The 23,523-nt window shown below is 38.3% G+C and overlaps 1 protein-coding gene across 4 annotated transcripts in view; it reads left to right on the plus strand.

Moving 5' to 3' along the window:
• ATP7A (ATPase copper transporting alpha) overlaps window positions 1-23,099 on the plus strand; it is a 66,306-nt gene extending 43,207 nt beyond the window's left edge. For 3 of the 4 annotated variants that reach the window (XM_077827194.1, XM_077827193.1, XM_077827195.1), the window contains exons 5-23: window positions 455-676; window positions 3,422-3,582; window positions 5,246-5,407; window positions 6,191-6,267; window positions 6,485-6,710; window positions 7,140-7,373; window positions 7,868-7,959; window positions 8,339-8,466; window positions 8,657-8,811; window positions 9,174-9,308; window positions 10,718-10,912; window positions 11,118-11,300; window positions 11,659-11,872; window positions 12,571-12,717; window positions 13,103-13,245; window positions 14,178-14,381; window positions 15,155-15,272; window positions 15,866-15,968; window positions 16,964-23,099. In XM_077827194.1, the coding sequence (XP_077683320.1) occupies window positions 455-676; window positions 3,422-3,582; window positions 5,246-5,407; window positions 6,191-6,267; window positions 6,485-6,710; window positions 7,140-7,373; window positions 7,868-7,959; window positions 8,339-8,466; window positions 8,657-8,811; window positions 9,174-9,308; window positions 10,718-10,912; window positions 11,118-11,300; window positions 11,659-11,872; window positions 12,571-12,717; window positions 13,103-13,245; window positions 14,178-14,381; window positions 15,155-15,272; window positions 15,866-15,968; window positions 16,964-17,240 (3,176 nt within the window). In that variant the 3' untranslated portion in view covers window positions 17,241-23,099. Of the gene's footprint in view, window positions 1-454; window positions 677-3,421; window positions 3,583-5,245; window positions 5,408-6,190; window positions 6,268-6,484; window positions 6,711-7,139; window positions 7,374-7,867; window positions 7,960-8,338; window positions 8,467-8,656; window positions 8,812-9,173; window positions 9,309-10,717; window positions 10,913-11,117; window positions 11,301-11,658; window positions 11,873-12,570; window positions 12,718-13,102; window positions 13,246-14,177; window positions 14,382-15,154; window positions 15,273-15,865; window positions 15,969-16,963 lie in introns of those variants that run through there. The other variant, XM_077827196.1, reaches the window with a different exon arrangement.
• Window positions 23,100-23,523: the final 424 nt, after the last annotated feature.

The following is a 23,523-nucleotide window of genomic DNA, read 5'->3' on the forward strand; positions in this document are numbered from 1 at the left end:
TGATGTCTTTATGCTGACCTAATTTCCTAATATAGGCCTGGCCTGAGTACTGTTCAGACATATAACAAGGAGTCATTCCTTGCCCCAGAAAGCTAACCATCTACATAACAGACAGGATACAACAGAAGGACAAAACAGATGATGTGGGAGGGTGAGTAAAAAAGGTAACAAAATGAACACAGCTGAGCAGAAAAACAGAAGTCACAGTTTGTCAGTTACCTAACTAGTATCTAAGGGAGTGGTTTTTAGGCATCAGAGCAGAGGTAGGCTTAGTTATTTGACTTCGCACCCACAGAGCAAATACATGCATCTTTCTGATAAGGTGAGTGCAATTCAGCTTCTCAATCGGGAATACTACAGTAATGTGCAGTCATGCTATGTTGTGTCTGGGTCATAACTTGTTTCAGAGGTTGTTAATAAATTCACGATTTATGATTTTTTTCCCACTCCCCAGCAAAGACAGAACCATTGGTATTAATAACTCAACCTTCACTGGAAGTGCTGTTAGACTCTCAGGATAATATGCTTTACAAAACAGCGCTGCGCTCCAAAGTGTCACCAGTCCATGATGATAAACAGGAGGCAAGGACTCCATCGAAGTGTTACATCCAGGTCACTGGCATGACCTGTGCTTCCTGCGTAGCAAATATTGAGAGAAATTTGAGGAGAGAAGATGGTGAGATATACTTCAGTAAAACCTGTTAAATCTCTAAACGTGTTTTAGAGATATCTTTACAGCTGTCGTAGTGGAATTTTAACGTGGGGTTAGAGGGAGAAACAACCACCCGTTGAATTTTGATTGTTTTACAGTGTACATCCTACACACTGTTGCATTACTGGGTATAAAGTATGTGGTCCTGCACACTGACTGTAAAGCTCCATTGCCACACTTGATACATACTACTCTAAATTGCACTCTCAGCAAATTTGCGGATGATACTAAACTGGGAGGAGTGGTAGATACGCTGGAGGGCAGGGATAGGATACAGAGGGACCTAGACAAATTGGAGGATTGGGCCAAAAGAAATCTGATGAGGTTCAACAAGGATAAGTGCGGGGTCCTGCACTTAGGACGGAAGAACCCAATGTACCGCTACAGACTAGGGACCGAATGGCTAGGCACCAGTTCTGCGGAAAAGGACCTAGGGGTGACAGTGGACGAGAAGCTGGATATGAGTCAACAGTGTGCCCTTGTTGCCAAGAAGGCCAATGGCATTTTGGGATGTATAAGTAGGGGCATAGCCAGCAGATCGAGGGACGTGATCGTCCCCCTCTATTCGACATTGGTGAGGCCTCATCTGGAGTACTGTGTCCAGTTTTGGGCCCCGCACTACAAGAAGGATGTGGATAAATTGGAGAGAGTCCAATCAACAAAAATGATTAGGGGTCTGGAACACATGACTTATGAGGAGAGGCTGAGGGAACTGGGATTGTTTAGTCTGCAGAAGAGAAGAATAAGGGGGGATTTGATAGCTGCTTTCAGCTACCTGAAGGGGGGTTCCAGAGAGGATGGTTCTAGACTATTCTCAGTGGTAGAAGAGGACAGGACAAGGAGTAATGGTCTCAAGTTGCAGTGGGGGAGGTTTAGGTTGGATATTAGGAAAAACTTTTTCACTAGGAGGGTGGTGAAACACTGGAGTGCATTACCTAGGGAGGTGGTAGAATCTCCTTCCTTAGAAGTTTTTAAGGTCAGGCTTGACAAAGCCCTGGCTGGGATGATTTAATTGGGGATTGGTCCTGCTTTGAGCAGGGGGTTGGACTAGATGACCTCCTGAGGTCCCTTCCAACCCTGATATTCTATGATTCTATGAAATTGCCTTGGCAGTAGTGGAATTATAGCACTCAAAGGATTAAACACATTGTAAAATCAACTTTCTGATTTCTAGGGAGATTAAAACAGTTTTATCGGCTGCAGCCCCAAAGCACAAGGGAGAGCATAGAGGGTGACATAAAGTTGAAGCTTCTCATTCATCAGTACATCACTCCCCTGTGCATTGGGGCTGCAGCTTATAAAACTCTGATCTCATACTTACTCCTAGGTACATACCCTCTGTTTGCCTGTCCCACCCATAGCATGGTATTAATTAGCATTCAACATGTGCAACACATTGACAATGTACAATACAGAGAGTCTCCTGCATTTTGAGAGTAAACCAGTTACTGATGTACACAGTGGATCTTTAATCCTTAAAAACTCTGGTCAGTACAAAATGAATTGTTTCAACTTTTTAGAGGGCAAGTAATTCCTTTTAAAATGGCACTCATTTCTCCATTCAGTTTTTGTATTCTCTCTATTATTGCCCTTTTAGAAGCTAGACAATTGCATTTTGTTTGTTCAGCACACTTAAAATGCTTTCCAGATTTTCAACTCAGTGTTAGCTAACTCTCCCCATTACACAGACAAGCCCATACTGAGGCCAAGTTAACCATGCTTTACCTGCTTTACTTCCTTGTGGTAACTACTTTCTCCCCTTCACTCCTCCCCGCCTTAGGTCATCAGTGGGGATGGAACCCAAGGTCCCCGGAACTAAAAGCAATGAGCCTTTACTGTTTGACCTAAAGGACCAGATAGACCTGGTAACTTGGAGGCATTGGCAGACTCATAAAAACTGTTTGTGGTCTAGCAAGTAGGGAGGGATAAAGAGCCAAGCTCTTACACCGTTACATGGTCCAAAATGTAATTCATAGTTATGACCATAATTTTGTGCTCCCTTTGCTAACAGGATGAGGAGCTCTGCAGAAGCAAAATACTGCAGGGTCAAATAACAATGGCAAATGAAGGCTATACTTAATCAGTTTAAAATAATATGAAAGTTGGACAAATCTTGGACTATTTGATGCTTTAATCCTTTGGTGCTGGGAGAAACTGGAAAGTAGAGAAAATTCTTTTGTTCTGTGTTTGTCAGGACTGTGTGTTAGTTCCTTTCTCTTTCCCACATGTATTCAATCAGTTTATTTCTTACAGAAAAGGCCTTTGGAAATACAAATAGTGGGGAGCCCTAAAACCCTTACAAAGTGTGTTTCTTAAATTTCTTAAAAGGAATTTTTGAAAAAAAAAATTGAGGATGTTTTCGAGCTCCCTTAATGTATCATAAACTGGAATTTTTGAAATTAACCAATTTAAACAAGTAGTAAATCTGGCATTTCCCTCAGTTTTCATCGTCTTCCTTTACCTCTAGACTTAGATTCGTCCAGTACACATGTTCTCTCAGAGCCTACCTTTTATTGCTTGTTCTGAAAGTGCCCCCACAGTATGCTAGGTGCAGACTACCTGTTTCACAGTCTTAGTGAATGTGGGTAATTGCTAGCCTCCTGTAATATGGTGATTGAGGTGCAGTATGTTTACTAAACTAAATGTGTTTGCACATTGTTCTAATACAATGTTTAATTAACACTGTACTTTCTGGTTGTATATTTCTAGGAATATGTTCTGTGCTTGTTGCTCTAATGGCAGGGAAGGCAGAAGTGAGATATGACCCTGCTATCATACAGCCATCACTCATAGCAGATCTAATCCGTGAATTGGGATTTGGAGCTACTGTTATGGAAAACTATGATGGAGATGGAATTCTAGAACTTGTTGTAAGCAGATCATTTTAACAAATAAACCATATCAATAATTTATATTTATATTTATTGTTCAATGTGCATGTGTAATGTTTTTACTTCCTAGAAAGCTTTCCGTACAGATAGGATTGTCTGATTCAAAGAAAAATAGATATATTTGTAAAATAGCTGCATTTGGCTGTTACCATGGGATAAAATCTATAGTTAAAATGACAGTGTAAACTTCTGTATTGATTGATTAAAAGATAAATTCAAGATTCTGATAAAGCACCTTTAAATAGTACAGAGTTAAAAAAATATTTTAAAAATTTTAAGAGTTCTTACGTTCCTCTGTTGATGTTTATAGAAGACTTATGGGCAGATCTGAGAATAGCAACACCAAACATGGTTTTACATATGTCTCTCTGTCTTAATGGCACCCATTACCAATAGTACTTGAATGCCTCACAATTATTAATGTATTTATTCTAACAACACTCCTGTGATATACAGAAGTAGAGTTATCCCCATTTAAAAAGCTTGCCCAAGGTCACACAGGAAGCACCAGGGAACTGGTCCCAGGTCTCTTTAATCCCAGGCTAGCGCTTTAGCCAGTAGACCATCCTTATTCTCCAGTTGCCTCTTCCCCACCTTCCTCTTCATGCATACTCCTGATTGCTTCATGTGTCCTCTTCGGTGTCGGTTCCAGCTTTGCTGTTGCTAATAAACATGCTCTTCCAGAGCTTAGGGATAGTGCATGTGAGTACCCCTAGAGGAAGACTTGAGAATGATGTCATCATGCTAAGTGTGAGACAGAAAATGTGACTGACAATCAACAAAACAGCTGAAGTTAACTTTTCACCCAGTGCAGTACAATGCACAAACACCTTGGTCTACACTAGGAACTGGGTAAAAAGGGGGGAAAAGCTGTTTTTCCCCTCTAATCTTTTAATCTTTGTTAGAGTAATCTTAAAGATTGCTTTTACCAAAAATACGTAGACAGTTTTTAGCTGAAAATATGACTTTCAAATAGAATATCTGCTTCTATAAGGTTAAATGTCAGTGGAAAGCTATGCACAGGTGGTTTAGAAACAAACGCAATAATACATGTCAAATAGCAACAAACCTCCCAAATATATGACAAATGTACCTTTTCCCAGTGTATTCAATCCATGCCTTTTATTGAAAGCTTGAAATATTAGCAAGGATGCAAAAAGCTGAAATGCTGATCTTTGTACCACCTCTTCAGTCTTTTTAAAAATTGTATATTGACTATAAATGGAAAAAAGTAGCATTCGGAATTTTTCAACCTTCTGTGAAGATGTGCAATTTATATGCCTCCACTAGAGACTTTGTTGTTGCAATTGACTTGGTAGGAAGTTGCTCATGTACTGTGGTGATGGGCAGCAAAATAAAACCTAAAGATAGATAAATATTACAAACTATATGTGGATTTGCTAACCTACACGTTATTCAAATATCAAGCCACAGTGCCACCTGCTGGTCAGATAGCTGTATATTCCAAAAGGGTTTTTTGTTCTACCATCTATGGATGCTATGACTCAGATAACAAAAGCACAGTTTATGGTTTCCTAATTTTTCTCAGATTCTCTGTTTGTAATAGATGAAAAAGTATTCACTAATATTTTAAAAAATCAGTCTTTGGTTTTGATAACAGGCAAGAATTTGTGTTTAACAGGTGAGAGGAATGACATGTGCCTCATGTGTACATAAAATAGAATCCACCCTTATGAAGACTAAAGGTGTGTTATACAGCTCAGTGGCTCTTGCAACCAACAAAGCACACATTAAATATGATCCTGAGATTGTTGGTCCTCGAGATATTATACAAACAGTAGAGGTAAGTGCTTACGTGGTATTAAACTGTTTCATTGGGCCACTGAAAATCTTATAGAATATCCAATATGCTTCCCAGAGTTCTAAACCCTGGAATACAAGAACTCTTGGTATGTAATGGTTATGGAACAGAGGTTTATCAACACCAAAATCCTGTCCCCTTTCTCTTCCACCCACTCTTCTCACCATCGGTGTAGAGAAGTCAACATAAAGAACAGGTGTTCTGGCAGTCAGGGAAACTCCATATGTCAGCAGAACAGTACTCCTTGGTGACCTTGTCCATGCCCTGCAAGGAAAGGCTGGAAGAGCATTTTAGAACAAGTTGAAGCCTAAGTCTGACAGCTATTTCTGAGGTACCTTTTGACATAGAAAGTGAAAGAATGACCTTATAAATGTGCTAATGAAGCAAGTTGAATGCATGGCCTGCTCTACCAGATAACCTACAAATATCTCTATACAGCACAAGATGTCTTAAAAAAAGTAGAAATAAGTTTACATTGCCCGCATAAGTATGTTCCAATTGTCTGTGCCAGTGGGCAAATTCCTTTTTCTAGATGGCAGGGAATGGCTTTTGTGTACTGTAGAGCAGTTAACACGTTCATGGTATAAATTGTATAACTATAATATCACAGGTGATATTTACTTGCCTGGACAAAGAAATACAGTTGAAGGTGTTTTCTCCTTGTGCAGTATTGATGACTACCTGCAAATCAAGATGAAAGTGTATCTTTTGTGATATTAATCCTCTGTATGGTAAAATCAAATCCTTGCTACATTTCTCTTCTAGGATTTAGGTTTTGATACTTCTTTAGTCAAGAAGGACAGATCTGCTAGCCATCTAGACCACAAACAGGAAATAAGGCAGTAAGTATTACTCAGTCTGTTTTAAATTCTACTTAAATGTTCATTGATTCTTCTTATAAAATTTGAGGCTGTTTTTGAACCAGTAGTGTAGTTTTCACAAATTACTTTGTTGATCTCTACAGACATTGTAGCTAAAATGTTATTATCTGTGTCATGATTAATTATCTGTTACTTGTGAAACAAGTCAGATTTTCATAATTTTTTTCCCTTATCTAAGGTGGAAAAGATCTTTTCTTGTGAGTCTGGTTTTCTGCATTCCTGTAATGGTGCTGATGATTTACATGATGATTATGGACAGTCACTTCTCAGGTGTTCACCAGCATCGCAACATGAGCAAGGAGGAAATGGAGGCCTATCACTCTTCTATGTTCTTGGAGCGTCAGGTCCTGCCAGGATTGTCTGTAATGAATTTTCTGTCTTTTTTATTGTGTGTCCCTGTTCAGGTAAATAAAAACATGGTGACTTTCAGTTTGCTGTCATTAGAAATTCACAAATAGAAATTGTCTTTTTATAAAGGAACGTTAAAAAAATTAAGCACAAAAGATCACTTTGTGAATGCTTTCATTGAAATCAGTGGGTATTTTAACTTAAGTGAGAGCGGGATTGGATCCATCATCTTCTATATTTTAGCATTGTAATTATTAGTCTTTTTTTAATTTGAGCTCCCTTGATTTGCGGTAGACTTATTAGATGTTTGTTCTTCATATCAATTGAAATATTAATATTTAAACTTTTTTAACCTGAACTTTAAAAAAGGATGCACGGAAAAGAACCCTGCACCTTTCACTTTCAATAAAGTAGCTTTAGAGCAGTAATTTTTGCTTTTGTATTTTCAAGTGAGTAAAGTACAGTTGTGGTTGTTGTTGTTACAGTTATTTGGGGGCTGGTACTTCTACATTCAAGCATACAAAGCACTGAAGCATAAAACTGCTAACATGGATGTGCTCATTGTTTTGGCAACCACCATTGCATTTGTCTACTCCTTCGTTATTCTTCTAGTTGCAATGGCTGAAAAAGCAAAAGTGAATCCTGTGACTTTCTTCGACACACCTCCTATGCTATTTGTGTTCATTGCATTGGGCCGGTGGTTAGAACATATGGCAAAGGTAAAGCAAAATAAAAGTACCTGCTCATGTGGTTGACATGAAATAAAATACTATAAAATGTTTGAGACAGGTTGCACTAGAAAGCATGAAAGATTAACTTTTTAGTGAGATACAGAGGCAATACTTAGCAAGCAAAATCGCAGCTTGTAAGAAAACAGAAGCAAGACTGAACTTTATATTTTTATAAATATTTGATGTAAAGTGTTACATCTACAAATTGCAGGAAATTACATGTGTGTAGTTATAGGGTGTGCATGTTTTAAAATGAAATCACATGGGAAAGTGTTATCCTGATTGCTTATCATTTGTTCATGTTGCAAAACGGTTTTCAGAATTGCTGAAAATCATTTAAAATGTCAAATTTATTTTTTCTAGTCAGTTTGCAAGAAGTGTTTGTTTTAAAGGGTGAATTGTATTGCATGTAGCTGTTTAGCCTGTGATTTATTTTTTGTTGATAGCGTGATCAAAGGGAAATGTGTCAATTCATATTCTAGGGTAAAACATCGGAAGCCCTTTCAAGACTAATTTCACTACAAGCTACAGAAGCAACTCTCGTTAACCTAGGACCAGACAACATTCTTTTGAGGTATTTTGCTTTGTCCTTCCTTTCTTTTCTTTGTTTTTGAACTAATACTTTTACCTTGCTGAAGATATGCACAACAAATAACTTGTTCAACTTAAGAGAATTTGCCAGATGTAACATTAAAATGTAATAAAATTGATACCATTCTGATATCCCATAGTGGAACCTTGCTAATTTGCACTTTGAAATTGAACGGATTTTCTGAATTGGCAAGTACACAAATAATAAATAATAAAAAAGTATAAAGCATCACAAAATGCCCTTTGTCAATTAGCAATGTATGAATTGGTGAGATTCTGCTGTATATAATCCTGAAAAGTGCTTTTTGACTTGGTAACATCACTAACCATGTTTTATTAAATGTACTATACTCCCTTCTCAGTGAAGATCAGGTTGACGTTGAACTGGTTCAACGGGGTGATGTTGTCAAAGTAGTTCCAGGAGGCAAATTCCCAGTTGATGGCTATGTTATTGAAGGACAGTCTATGGTAGATGAGTCCCTCATCACAGGTAAGCTGTTTGCTTTTAAAAAAATTTAAAATATTTCTTTGCATCAAATACTTACGAACAAGGGAGATTAAAGTTCACTATTTTGCTTGTATGTTTTCTAATTGTATGTTAGGACTAGAGAGCAGTAGGAAAAATAACACTGTCAAAATGAGCATTTGCCAGCCTAATGTCTGCTGTTGGCCTTTTGTAGGTGAAGCAATGCCTGTGACTAAAAAACCTGGCAGTACGGTTATTGCAGGTTCTATTAATCAGAATGGGTCACTGCTGATCTCTGCAACTCACGTCGGAGCTGATACAACTCTCTCTCAGATTGTCAAACTTGTGGAGGAGGCACAAACCTCAAAGGTACTTTTTCTGAAGAGTGGCATTCATTTAAACTATTAGTTTCTGCCTCTTCATTTAGGCCTCTATTCAGCCAATCGCATAAAGCTTGGAGTCTTTTAAACCTCAGGATAAGTCTTAAAATCAAGACACCAAGCAACGTCCACATATCAATCAGAGAAACTTTGAACTCAAAACTTCAAAGTTCTGAGTCTCTTAATTCTCTAAAGTCATGTCAAAATGTCAAAACTATTGAGAGACTATCTAGGTTTTATTAGAAGTATATGTTGAATATGCTGAGATACTCTGTTTACACTAGTGCTTAAAAGCATGGAAGAGAGTATCATGTGATTAGAATTTATGTTTTTGTATTTTCTCTTCCGTAGGCTCCAATCCAGCAATTTGCAGATAAACTTAGTGGCTATTTTGTTCCTTTTATTGTGGCTGTCTCTGTGGTTACCCTTTTTGCTTGGATTGTAATTGGGTTTGTCAATTTTGAAGTTGTGGAAATATATTTTCATGTAAGTGACTCTCTTAAATCACTTTCTTAAATGTTATTAAATAATAGGTGTAACAGAAGTCTGTTTGACTGCAACAGTTCCATCCTAGAATATCCTCACAGTCATTTGTCTAGTATGTTGTTCACATGCTGGAATGTTTTTCTATATTTTTGCTTATGAAAGGAAAAGTGCAAAGTCATATAGCACATGATAGTTAACTAAGTCTTTACAAAATATTTAAAACTACTTGGAAAGCAGCTATCTTAGCCCTGGTCTACACTGTGTGTGTGTGGGGTGGGGGGGGTCAACCCAGAGTATGCAACTTCAGCTACGCAAATAGCATAGCTGAAGTCGGCGCATCTTAGGTTAACTTACCTGGCCGTGAGGATGGCGGTGAGTTGACCACTGCCACTTCCCCGTCGACTCCGCCTCTCACGAGCTGGAGTTCTGGAGTCCAAGGGGAGCACGTTTGGGGATCGATTTATCGCGTCTAGACGAGACACAATAAATCTATCCCCGATAGATCGATCACTACCCGCCGATCCGGCAGGTCGTGAAGGCCTGCCCTTATTAGTACTACTTAGCAATGGCTCTGTCTGATACAAATTAGGACTGAAAGTGTCAGCTTCTCTACTAAAAAGACTCAGAAATAGGAACTTTATTTTGAAAAAGTATCGAACTTACAAACCTGAAAGAGTTCAATGATTAACAAAAATATCTTGTTTTTAAAAATATTTTAATTGGTTAACTTAATTATTAAACTAATTATTAACTTTTTAAAACAAACAAAGCAATAACTTGACATTACAAAAACCTTGAACCTTCCAAATTTCCTTTCCTTTGGGAAAGATGATCTCTTCAATATAGGTCCCAGTTCTGCATCAGGATCTGCTGGCACAGCCCCATGGAGAATCCAGCTTGAAATCAATAGACTTTACACACTGGTGGATCTCAGTATAGGACTGGGGCCCTAATTTGCACCATCAGACAGTTAAGATGGCAGTTTCTTGCTTGATTATTTTTTCTGACAGAGGATGCAGATGAAGAGTCTAGTGGAGAATGTTTATAGGCCATTAATCACCATCTGTAGTGATTAGAGTATTGTTTATTATGGTACAGTTTCAGGGAGTCTCATGGCTTATATTCTTTAGTTTGAGAAAATAAATAGAATGAGGCAGGTGTCTTATGGGTAAAATATAGCATGTGATATGTATATGCAATATAGGACAGAATAAGGTTGCGTGGGCAATCAGAATTCTGGTACTTACTAACTTTCGAGTGCTTTACTTTTCAACTTTAACATTCTTCAAACATAGATTTTTTTTTTATGTAATTACAAATATGCCTTTGTGACTAAGAAAATGTATAGTTGACTACATGGTTTACAGTGTTCCTTACTCTGTTACTAAAATGTGTTTCTGCGTCCACAGGGTTACAATAAAAGCATTTCCAAAACCGAAGTAGTAATCCGCTTTGCTTTCCAAGCCGCCATCACAGTTTTGTGCATTGCCTGTCCTTGTTCATTGGGATTAGCAACCCCAACAGCTGTGATGGTGGGTACTGGGGTAGGAGCTCAGAATGGCATATTGATCAAAGGTGGAGAACCACTAGAGATGGCTCATAAGGTAAAAAATGTTATTTATTTTTCCAAGGCTTTAATTTATAGTAGGACTCTACATGCCAGTATTCTGCATTTGTTTCCAAACACAGAAGTTATCACTGCATGTTGTCTGTAAGTGGCTAGGTAGTAACTTTGGACAGTAACTTTGCATCTGAATGATTCTGCAGTAAGACCTTTATGCAACAATGCAGTTTTCTGTTTTGCTGCAGGTAAAGGTGGTGGTATTTGATAAAACAGGAACCATTACCCATGGAACTCCAGTAGTGATGCAGGTGAAGATTCTAGTGGAGGATAACCAGATGCCACGTAATAAGATTTTGGCAATAGTTGGGACTGCCGAGGGTAACAGTGAGCACCCTCTGGGGACAGCAATAACAAAATACTGCAAGAAGGTATGGTACTGAGACTCTTTTAGATGGGCAGAATATTTTGCAGTGATAGAGATCCTCTCCTATAGAGCTTTGTCTCAATATTGTGTGTGCGTCTGTGAATAACCTTGCACTGACTAGAAAGTGGTTGGCTTATTGAAGTGGCCTTTTACTTGGAGAGTTCTGAAAGTTGAAAATGATGAAGGCATGAGAGTGATTTGGTACTGTTTACACTGGAGCCTGACACTTAAACTTCTGTTTTGATGATTGCATTTTATCTGCTTATGTTCTAGATTTGGGTTTGGGTGTAATTTACTGTCAGCACGCTTATAAATGCAACTGGTTCTGTATTTTTCAGAAAATGTTTGACCTTTTATCTTAGGAACTGGACTCAGAAACCCTTGGAACCTGTACAGATTTTCAGGTAGTGGCAGGCTGTGGCATTAGCTGTAAAGTCACCAATATTGAAGCATTGCTGTACAGGAGGAATGAGAAGGTTGAAGAAAATAATATTAAGAATATGACACTCATAAGAGTTGATGAGAACATTGAGGAGTCAATGCAACCTGCCTTGATTATTGATGCCAAATTGCCAAGTAAGCTGACACATGCATGTAAAATAAAATTTGTGCCAAGAATGATGATCTGGTTTTGTCTGACTTTTGTTGAGGATGCTGGGGGAAGAGGCTGCCATGGGTCACTAACCTTTCCCCTCTGGAGAACTGGGTCTGCAACCTCCTGGAGGTACAAAGGAGTTGCTCTTTACTTAATTAAATAGCTATGTATTTTATTCATCTGTGGAATGGGGTCATTGATGCTTCCATATCTCAAGGCACGTGGGCTAAAAGGAGCTCTATTAAAGTGGGACACAGAGATTTTAAAGTTCTGTGGTAAAGGTAATTCGTGTCAGAGCTGGAAATAGAACATGGGAGTCTGCTCCCACTGCCCTTCTGTGTTCTCTTTAAAACTGTGCTTCTTCCCAGATGATTACTACCCAAAATCTTCATGTAACTTACACTCTTGACCAGTCTTTGCTCAAAAGAGGCTCAGCTCATGGCTTTCATGTGTATTAGTTGTCCCATGTTACAACTGTAGGTCCAAGTAAATGCTATCAGCCTCCTATTGCAGAACAGTTAATTCATTTACTTATCAAAAAAACAGGAAAAGAAACGTTTGTGGGCTGGGTAAGAAGAAAACAGTTCCTAAGCATTATTTAGATTTTGGGTAATGATGCTACTAGTCTGTCTGACCAAATGTATCCACATGACTGTAGGATTGTATTTTCTTTCTTCAGCTACTTTGAATCATCAAAAGTATTCTGTTCTCATTGGAAACCGGGAATGGATGAATAGAAATGGCCTCCTTCTTAAAAGCGATATTGATAATGCCATGATTGAACACGAATGTAGAGGTTGCACTGCAGTCCTTGTAGCTGTTGACGGTAAGATTGTTGTCCCTTTTCTGTGTTATTGGATTTGACTTGTGAGCATTTAAATAGAAAGTGATGAGGGAAACAATTGACCTTGAAACTATTAATAATTAATAATAATTAATAATACCTTGCTCTTGTATAGAATCATGTGACCACAAATGAGTCTCTAGCTTTCAACTTTTTGTAACGTTTTGAAAGATAGAGCCTCGTCCATTTCTCCTTTACTGCACGGATGTTTGGGCACACTACAAGGACTTTTAAGGGTTAGGAGACTAATAAAGAAGGAGAGAGAATCCTTTGGGCTCTGAGAGGGTCTTCTAGGACCCACTGCCTGCTAAAGGTGGGGAAAAGAACTTTAATAGGAACACGTTCATTTTCATGCTGTCTGTATTAGGAGTGCTGTGTGGCTTGATAGCTATTGCTGATACAGTGAAACCTGAAGCTGAATTGGCAGTCCACATTTTGAAGACTATGGGTTTAGAAGTTGTTCTAATGACTGGAGACAACAGTAAAACAGCGAGATATATTGCCTCTGAGGTAAATTGCTGAATATCTAATTGACTTACAATTTTCTTCATGGTATTCTCCCTACCCCACCCAATGAACTCTGTTATGCTCTACTCCAAGGGGAGGGAATATCTCATTTCATATTTTAGTGTGTTCCCCCCCGCCACCCCCCACACTCATACATAGCAAAATTGGTTGAAGGTGAAAAGTGCCAACAGTGTAAAAAAAAATCCAAGATGTTAGTAACTAGTACAGAAACACTTGTAGGTTTTTTATAAGCAGCTATAACTCTGACTTCAGTGTATTGCACTTCTTACATCGGATTTGGATCAGGACTTTTAGCCTGATGATGTCCCTTTTAACCCTCATAGTGCATAATAAAATCAGTTTATTATTGAATGATCCTCAAGCAATTATCTATGTAAGTATCTCTACTTAAATAGCTGGCATGAAAATACATTGATCATTGGAGAAAGATTACTCTTCTTGAAGATTACTCTTCTAGATCTCCTTGGTTTCTTTGAGTTGTTATAGCAATTAGTGTCTTCTCAGCAGTCTGTAAATTCTCTGCTAAAAGGGTGAATTAGGACTGTTTCCTGCTTTATATCTTCCTATTAACTTTTTAAATTTCAGCTTTTTTAATAGAATTGGTCTCCCTTTGCTAATCCAGTAATCACAATTACTACTTTTCTTGCTAAAATCAAGTCACATCCCTAAAATAGACTAGGCTCTCCCTTGTGCCAGTGACCTCATTGGGGAAATGATAAAATAGTGTGGCAGTGGAGGGGGAAGTCTCCAGTGTGGTATGTTACTTAAAGTGAAATTGGATTGTATTTTGTTCACTCAGAGGGATACTGTGTGCTCCTCACCAGAGAGAACAGAAAGCATATAAATTCAGAGACAGAATCTTGGACAGCACATGGAAAAGTTGTAATATGGTTTTATTCTTTCTCTTCCTTTAGGTTGGCATCACCAAAGTGTTTGCTGAGGTTCTTCCCTCGCACAAGGTAGCCAAAGTGAAACAGTTACAAGAGGATGGCAAGCGGGTAGCAATGGTGGGAGATGGTATCAATGATTCCCCCGCTCTTGCCATGGCTAATGTTGGAATTGCAATTGGCACAGGCACTGATGTAGCCATTGAGGCAGCAGATGTGGTTTTAATTAGGGTGAGTAATGGAACTAAGCTTGTTTCGTTAAAGAAAAATGGGTGGGGCCATGCCAGAGGCAGTGAAGTGAAAGCTGTTGTTTGGGACCTGTGCTCAGTCCCTCACTCCAACACTGGCCTGACTGGGACAACTGCAGAGATGATGTGCTCCATCCCTACAGACCAATGGAATTGGAGCAGGGAGGAAACTATGTTTCTCTGACTCCTAAAGGTGTGATGTTCATTGGCTCTGGAAGGAAGCTGCAGCCAGCTTTCTTTTGCTGGATGTATTGTGGCAACAGTGCCAAGTTTGAGGATGGGTAAAGGAGGGGGAATGAGGGTGACCTTTGGGGAAGGAATGGAACATTGAAAATTAAACTTTATTTTGGTAGGACGCTATAACACCTAGATCACACCTAGAACATCTGTTGATCACATCTTCCTGCGTGCTAAGTTGCACTTAATAATGAATTTTCACAGCCTGATTATAAATGCCTGAAAAACAGAGTTTGATAGGAACCCTGACAAATGACTGTATCAACACTAACGTTGCTGTAAACATATTTATTTGTTTTGCATCAGTGCCCAGGGACTCTAAACACGTATTGTGCTGGGCACTGTACAAACATAAAATAGAGGAAGGACTGACAATCTAAAGACACCTATTAGAGAGACACTTGCATCTTTTAGAAATGCTCAGTGCACAGTATTTAGCTTTGAAAACAGTAATATGATAACATTTCATATGTGACATTAGTTTTCTTTGACTTTTCCTATAAACACTTTAATTTGCAGAACGATTTGTTGGATGTGGTGGCAAGTATAGATTTATCAAGGAAGACCGTCAGAACAATCCGGTTCAACTTTGTCTTTGCTCTAATTTATAATCTCGTGGGAATTCCTGTTGCTGCTGGTACGTGAGTGTTCTGTTGTAGTACTAACATTGTGCTTTATTAATAGATGATTGCAGTGGGTTTTTTTTTTCCATAAAATGGTACCCATCGTTCTTGTCTGTGAGTGATTATCAATAGAAGTTCTTTACCTTTAAAGAGATGGTGGTGGAGTAGCAGGGAGCTATCCCCTATTATGATTAATATAGATATGGTCTGTACATCGACATATATTTAAGAGAAATGTTTTGTTGAATGAGGCATGAAAACCCATGGTTTTGACTTCATGAAGAGAACCATTTACTGCAGGGAAAATAAGCTATGCCTGCACTTGAACTTTCTGTTGTATTTTAACACATGCTAGATAACCCATTTTAGCTAATACAGCTGTAAATTTTAGTATAGAAATGACAAAATGATTATTCCTACCTGTGTTTCTGTTTTGCATACACTAGAACTTAGTCATGTTTGTTAACGTTAAAATGCAACTAAAACTTCATGTATAGTCATCCATAGGGACACTTGCTTGGTTGTATACAGTGCATTAAAGGTACTGTATAAGGATTATTCTGTTCTTATATGGTTTTTCTGGAATCAGTGCTGGTTTCTTTCCTAGGTGTCTTTCTGCCATTTGGTATTGTTTTGCAGCCATGGATGGGCTCTGCTGCAATGGCTGCCTCTTCTGTTTCCGTTGTGTGTTCTTCTCTGTTGCTAAAGCTGTAAGTGAAAAATTCTGTATTTATTTTGATTTGCAGTCATAGGTCTCTTAGTTTAGAAGCAGAGGGGTCTAGTGAACTGAGCACAGGATGAAGAGTTAGAGATTTCTAAACTCTAATCCTAACTCTGGAATTCAGGCAAGTCCATCTTTAGTAGTGGCTGTCTTCAGGATGGTCACCTTCTCAATACAATTCCTTCTTGGTTTCTTTTTTGTCCGTTTTGCTTCATCGGTGTAGCCAGTTGATCCAAAATATGTCAGGCAGTTTTGTTAAACATGTGAGTTTGAACTGCAACCACGCCAGGTGTACATGATGGGAGCTATAAAAATCAGTAGTGCACTTAGTATGTAATAACTCTTGTCACTGAAAATCTGTGGGAAGTTTTGTTGCCATGCTGGCTTTTCTACAGATTCTGTGGCTATGATGCAACACAGCTGGGAACACCACACCTGCCGGCATTGAGGACTTAACAGTATGAAGTAATACTGTTAAATGCTATGGCTTGTGTTATTTCTTACCCCTCAGCCAACTTCAATGGAGAGCTGTGGTAGATGTGATACCATATAGTGTGGGAACCAGCGAGTGCAGGCGTCAAAGGGCCATGGGTAGAAAAGGCGATGATTTCCTAACCATAGTAGAACACTGACGCATGCCTCTTCCATTAACAAAACCTGTAGATGTTGTCTACCAGGATGTACCTTGGAATTTTAATACCCAGTCAAGCAGTTAAATATAAGAAGTGGTACGAATCTGTTTTGCTCTCCCTTCCCCTTCTGTTTATTGTTTTAAAATAAAGCTCTCATTTGGTATTAGAATCAACCAAAAGATGAGAAATTAGAAGTTTTTAACACTGCACTATGTATTCAAATTATGAATGGCAGTGGGTATTAACTGTACTGATTTGTACATGAGCATCTGCAGTACAGTTTCTTTCCACATCGGGTTGTCTCTATTCACAGTTACTGCCAACTAATTTATACTGGATTTTTTTTCCTTAGCTACAAGAAACCAAGTTATGAGAAATATGAGCCCCGTGCCCATGGCAATATGAGACAGAAGAGTCGTTCGGAAATATGTGTCCATGTTGGAATTGAGGATACTGGGACAGCTTCTCCCAAACTGAGCCTAATGGATCAAATCATCAGTTATAGTAGAGCCTCACTAAATTCCCTGTTCTCAGATAAACGCTCCCTCAACAGCATTGTTCTCAGTGAACCAGATAAGCACTCACTTCTAGTGGGAGATTTCAGAGAGGAAGAAGACACAGCATTATGAAAGGCTCTTAAAAAGATACAGTTGGCTAGAATTCTGTACGCACTGATAAGTTCCAGAGGTCCGACTTATTTTAAGGATTTTCCTCTTATCTTCTCTAGGTATTAATTGCCCAATTGTACAGGAAAGAAAATATTTTTTCATGTTTTAAACACTGAAGCTGGTGCATTTATTTGCAGTGACCTTCCAGTATTTTTTACCAGACACAGCAAAGAAAGAAAGGGCAGTGGTGGCTGGAGCCTGCAGGTGAAGCCAGGTAATGTAGCTAAGAAGCTAGTAATGTCACACTATTTTTCTAGAAGATGCTGAAATACAATTAAGAGAAAACACAGGGGAACCAGAAATGGAGTAGAGGACTGACCAACAGGCAACTGGGGACAGTTTCTTGATGTTTAGCATGGCTGATATGTTTGCTGTATCAAAGATGTTGATGACCACAGCTATAAACACTAAAAGTGCTCTTCATTTGCAAATGGATGTGCCTTATTGCATAACTTGGGATTTCTCTCATGTATAACTTATTCCATACAAGAAATTGTCCTGCAAAAGCTTAGAATGTTTTTTTTGTTTGTTTTTGTTTTTAAACCAAACCCCTTGCCATCTCTTCTCCCTTGATCTGGATCCTGGTCACATATAGAGAGAGAGAACTGAGGGAGCTTTGGTTTATTTCCCTCCATCTTCTCCCCGCTAAACTTCTTTCCTTTCTCTGTATATCTGTGTCCCAATACACTCCTGCGACTGAGATTGTCTGCTAGAAAGCACATTAAGTACACACAGAATGGGTTGATATGTCTTGCCTCTCCCAGCCTCTGCTAGCTCAGAAAACACACCACCTGCGATTTCTCCCATGCTCTTCTGAGGAAGTAATAGAGTATGCTACTACCTGAATTATTGTTTATTTTTAAAAAGCCTGTTAGCATTCAGTGGAGTTATTATTAGTTACCAGCACCTGCCAATTCCCTTTAAATGAATTGCGGTGATTCATACTGATGTTACAAGGTCCACCATTGTAATCTTTACAATTACGCCTTCACACTTAAGTAATGTTACCACACAGTGTTTGCTCCATTTACTACCTACTGAGCTAATGTCAATTGCTTGTAAAGATGTTAATAGTGTACCAGAGCCCTGAACCAAAACCTGGGTTCCCAACCACGTCAATTTGGGACTATCCAGATCCAGACTATGTGAATTGGGCCCACCTTCACTTGTTATAATACTGAATTCTCAAAATTAGATTTTTGATCGCTAATCATAAATATTAAAAATGAAATTTCTCACTGAGAAAGCAACTAGGTGTTTATCAACCATTTACCTCCCTGGAATATTGGCTAATCTGCAAATCTTATTCTTGAAATCCTTTGCTGAGAGAGCTATTTACCAGTTTACTAGGTAAATAATGATGAGGAACTATACCATGAAGTCTAATCCATGGTGTGAGAGTTTAATTCTCATTTGTGTTTTTCAGAGAGGTCAGTCCATCTGTCAGAGAATAGACACAGAGAACAATAAATCTTAGTGTTCTAGTTTTTAAATTGAGAATCAGTGGTTATGCACAGGTTATGTAAAATGTCAAAAGCAAATGTTTAATGTATTGTATAATTTTCACTACTGAAATGACTGTCGCTTCACAAGGGAAAATATCAAAGTCTGAAAACAGGAAGTTTTGTGCAGCAGAATACATTGTCCCTAGGGTGTGATGAGAGAGTATTTTACACATATCGTAATGCTGAATGCAGTATATAACTTTTTGTTGTTTCCACATTAAAGAGAAAATGAGGAGTAGGAAAACATCAAATTTCCATTCAGGAATTTGGTTTCATGAGATCACAAACTGATAAGATTTTAAGAAATATTTCAATCTAGATTATATTTGTCCTTTTTAGTGTCAGGAAACTTTAGTTTATGCTATAGTAAAGCCATTCTATTAAGTGGTATTCTCAGTCTTGAACAACACAGCTATTTCTGATTAGTGGATGAATTGTTATGTAGAAACCAATAAAATATTGCCATGCAGCATTTATTGCTTTAAGATCACATACGTTGCTTCCATGATTCCAGTTTTGTTTTTCACCTACCCTCATTTTCAGAGGCTCTTTCTGGCAAGACTCAGCAGGTGCAATGGGGAGTATTCTGCCTGATTTGTTTTCTCAAGGAGGAATTTTACATGGCAGCAGCCTGTTTATACAAAAGAACTGGTTTTGAATTATGCTAGTAATTGGTCATCTTCTGCCTGATCTTGCAACAAATACAACTGGGCCCTGTCCTACTCAAAAATGGGAATTTTGCCACTCACTTATGTGGGAGCAGGAACAGGTTCATAATCCTATGCTTATCACATCTGTTGCATGGGAAAAAATATCAAAATTAAGACTTTTACTTCAGGAATCAAGAATGGTCACTTGGGACAAATCCTGGTTTTAAACTCTTGGTTGGTAGTTAGCAAACATACGGTAATGAGAACAATTTATTACTCAGTGTTTAAGATGAATAGATGTGGTTAAATCTGCAAGTTTTCCTTGTATGAAAGTTCCTCTTTAATTATTTCTGCATCATTAAAACCAGTATTTGATCCAGTTACTGCACACGCACAGTGGTATCCAATAACAAGGAGCCTCTTATTTTAATCAGGTGACTGAAAATTTGTTTTGCACTTGAATGAAGATACACTGCATTGACATACTCTGTATTGTACATCTGGTGCAGAAAATCTGAGTCAGTCTTTTTGAAAACAGGGTTTTTTCCTGGTAAATGTCGGTATAGGAACTTGCTGACATTTTAGAATGTTTATGTTGATGCTTTGTGAATAAAATATTTCATGCTGTGCTTGAAGTTAAAAAACCAAAATGTTTTCTAGTTTGAATGTACAGTGCAGGTGAAGTAGCATAAAAGGTAAAATGTTTGAACACATGTAAATGTGATAATTTTTTTCTGTAAATATACTTTACTCCTGTCTATGGACATCTTGAAATCCTGTGATTATGTGTCATCAAAACCATTTTAAAATATTCAGTTACAAATGAAACTATGCATCAAACTAGTTTATTTATTATTATTATTTCCTGTACTGTCATTAGATAGATGTAAGACCTCTGGTTTATTTAAAAAAACAAAACAAAGTCCTGAAAATAATCATTGTCTGAAATTTTACACTGGATTTACCAGTAAACTTTTACAAATGATACAGGCATGCCTCTTATTACATGTAATCAATTTGATACCAAAAGGAGCTGTAAGACCAACAAAATCAGAACAGAAGCAGGGCAATGTTTAATTACATGAGCCGATAAGAATATTTTGTTTTCTGGCCAAGAAACCAGAAGTTCCAAGTAAATATTTTTAACTTTAGAGGAATCTTTTTTTATTAAGTTTGGTATCAGAAAAGGAATGGTGAACAATTCTGTGAAATACTAATTTTAGGACTGTTCTGTCTGTTTAAATTTACACCTATAAGTATGTAATATTACACTATAATTCTGTCAAGATTGTGCCTTCAACTTTGTAATTATAATGTTGTCAAAATGTAATGTTCAGTGCCTGTTTTTTAAAGTGCTTTCCAGAATTCCATTCTAATACTCCTGTTGTGAAGCTGTATTGTTGTGCTTCACTATAAAGCTTAAAATGTATGGCTTTTAGAAAGGATTCTTTTTCACCTAAGTAGAGTTGCTTTGCAGCATATTTAAATAGTCACATGTAGTGGGTGGGCATTATGGAACCATCTGTCTGGCACCACATGCTGTTTCAACCTTGCTCCCCCTTTCCATTTTCATAGATGACCCTCTTATTTGGGAATGTGATTTACTGTGAATTGGGATTTTTTTATTTTTATTGTCAGCTCTGCTATTGGTCTGCTACAATATATGATCTTTGGCAAGTAATTTCACTTTTCTGCCTCAATTGGTCCAGCTATAAAATGGGCTGGGATGCTGTGGGCATGGTCAATTAATGTTGGTTATGCACACTTTGAGATCTGTGGGTAAAAGGTATCAGATGGTATTATTGCAGAATGGAACCTTTCATTCATTTAGTCACTCCATATCCAAAATAAACTGCTAACTAGCATAAAGTTGTACTTGAAGCATCCTAAACAGAGAAGAAATTTAACCTGAGGGCCCCGTGTGAGGTCATGGCACCCTTTGTTCTGACCAGAGTTTAAGTCTAAGTCCTAGATCTCTGCAGATACTGTGCATAGCCAGAATGATTGCTGCAATAATTCAAAGGGCTCAGAATGAAAGATGCAAGGACACAAAAATGACAGGCAGTGGGGTGGGGGTGTTGCTGTTGAGTTCACTGGCTAATCTGTTGACTTCCACAGTATAATCTCCCAAACACAACATTTAAAATAAAAACAATAGTAGAACTGCCTCTAACATTTTGCTGTCTGCAAAATACATCTCTCCACCAAAGCAATTCTCTTACCAGCATGTTTGCTGAGGCTTCTTTCTGTTCCCCTTCCTGTGATTGCTTTTCCAGCATATGCACACTTTATCCCTGTCTCTATGAATGTATAAGTAAAGGCATTGTTGGCTGTGAAGTATTTCTGTCTTTTGTGAAAATGTCACAGTTGTTTAATAAGTCCTCTCTGTCACTCTCAGGCTCTGATTCTGAACAGATCTACATAGGTGCTTAACTTATGCATGGTAAGGTCCCATTGATTTTGTTGGGACTGCTTACAGTATAGAAAGTTAAGTGTGTGTGTAAGGCTATGTCTACACTACACTTTCGTCAGTAAACTTTTGTCAAAAAGTTTTGTTAACAAAAAGTGTCAGTGTGGGCAGCACTTTGTTGACGGGAGCGCTACCGCCTCTCGTTGCGGGTGGTTTTATTTTATCAGCAGGCAAGCTCTCTCCTGCTGACAAAGAACGGCTACGCTGCACACCTTACAGGGGCATGGCTGTAAGGTGTGCGTGTAGACATAGCCTATGTCTTTGCAGGGTTGAGTCCTTAGCTTTCCTTTAAAAAAACCATTAGCATGGGAATCCTGCAAACAGGTCTGCAGGTGCAGATCCCCATTGAAAGTAATGGGGTGCCACACACATAGGTCTGGGAATTTTAGTGCACGGATGAGACCTATGTTTCTAGCCATTGTGGTGGTGAATTTAGGGGCTTGTTTACGCACAAACTGAAACCAAAATAGCAACATTTGTTTTAATTCACACCTTTAGCTATTTTGGTGCAAGTCTGTGTGTGGACACACTTATTTCAGATTGAGTGTCCTATTTTGTTGAGGTCTATTATTTTTTACCAATTTAAATTAAAGTAGAACATTCTTATTCCAAAAGAAGTGTCCACATAGATTTGCACCAAATTATCTAAAGGTGGGGACTAAAACCAATTTTTAGTTCATTTTGTGTGTGTGTGTGTACAAATCCTAATCTTTCAAATATGAACTAAGGAGTAACCCCTGGAGGTCTAGTGGTTTGGAGTAACCTAGTAAGATGAATTTGGTCAGAGAGGTGTGTTCATCTCTTCATCTTCATTTGAAACACTGAAAGACAGAATAGGTAAGATTATGTGGTAGTAGGATCTAAAGAGAAGAGGCCAGCAGCACTGTGACCACTGTGGATTGCTGTTTATAGAAGAGGAGTAAGAGAAAAAGCAAGAACTCTTTGCTGTTAACAAGAATGCTGGGAGCTGCCTGAAAGCCACCAGACGAGAACTGCCTAGTCTATCTGTCTACTTATATGGCTGTTTTGACTGAGCGTTTCCCCCTCCGTAATGGATTTCATCCTCACAGAGTTGGACAAATGGACTTTACATTTGCTTGCATTTGTGAAAAATCAGAAAATAAATCCCATTCCTCCTGTAACAAAACCAAAAATTCTAAAAAAAAATTCACCAAATTAAAATAGTTGTCAAAAACTTAATTGCAAACAGCCATTTTGTTCAACCTGAAAAGAACTGTTTCATTTTGTTTCTTCGCACTTTTTTACCATAAAAGCAAAGAAATTCTAGAAATGTAGGATTGAAAGGGATCTTAAGAGTACATCTAGTGCAGCCCCCTGCACTGAGGCAGGACCATGTAAACCTAGATCATCCCTGACAGTGTTTGTCCATCCTGTTCTTAAAAATCTCCGATGATAGGGATTCCACGACCTGCCTTAGAAGCCTTATAGTTCTTCTTTCATATGGCTTGGGTAGGTAGCAACAACTACAAATTTATATCTAAGTTTGATAGCCAGCACATTGCTGCAGCAGTGACCTGGTGAATGTCCTTCAGGCCCCGTCAAAAGAACAAAGGGGACATTCAGATACGATGTGCTCTATTGTTTGTGCCTGGTGACCA

The sequence above is a fragment of the Eretmochelys imbricata genome, chromosome 9 (assembly GCF_965152235.1).
Source record: "Eretmochelys imbricata isolate rEreImb1 chromosome 9, rEreImb1.hap1, whole genome shotgun sequence".
NCBI lineage: Eukaryota > Metazoa > Chordata > Testudines > Cheloniidae > Eretmochelys > Eretmochelys imbricata.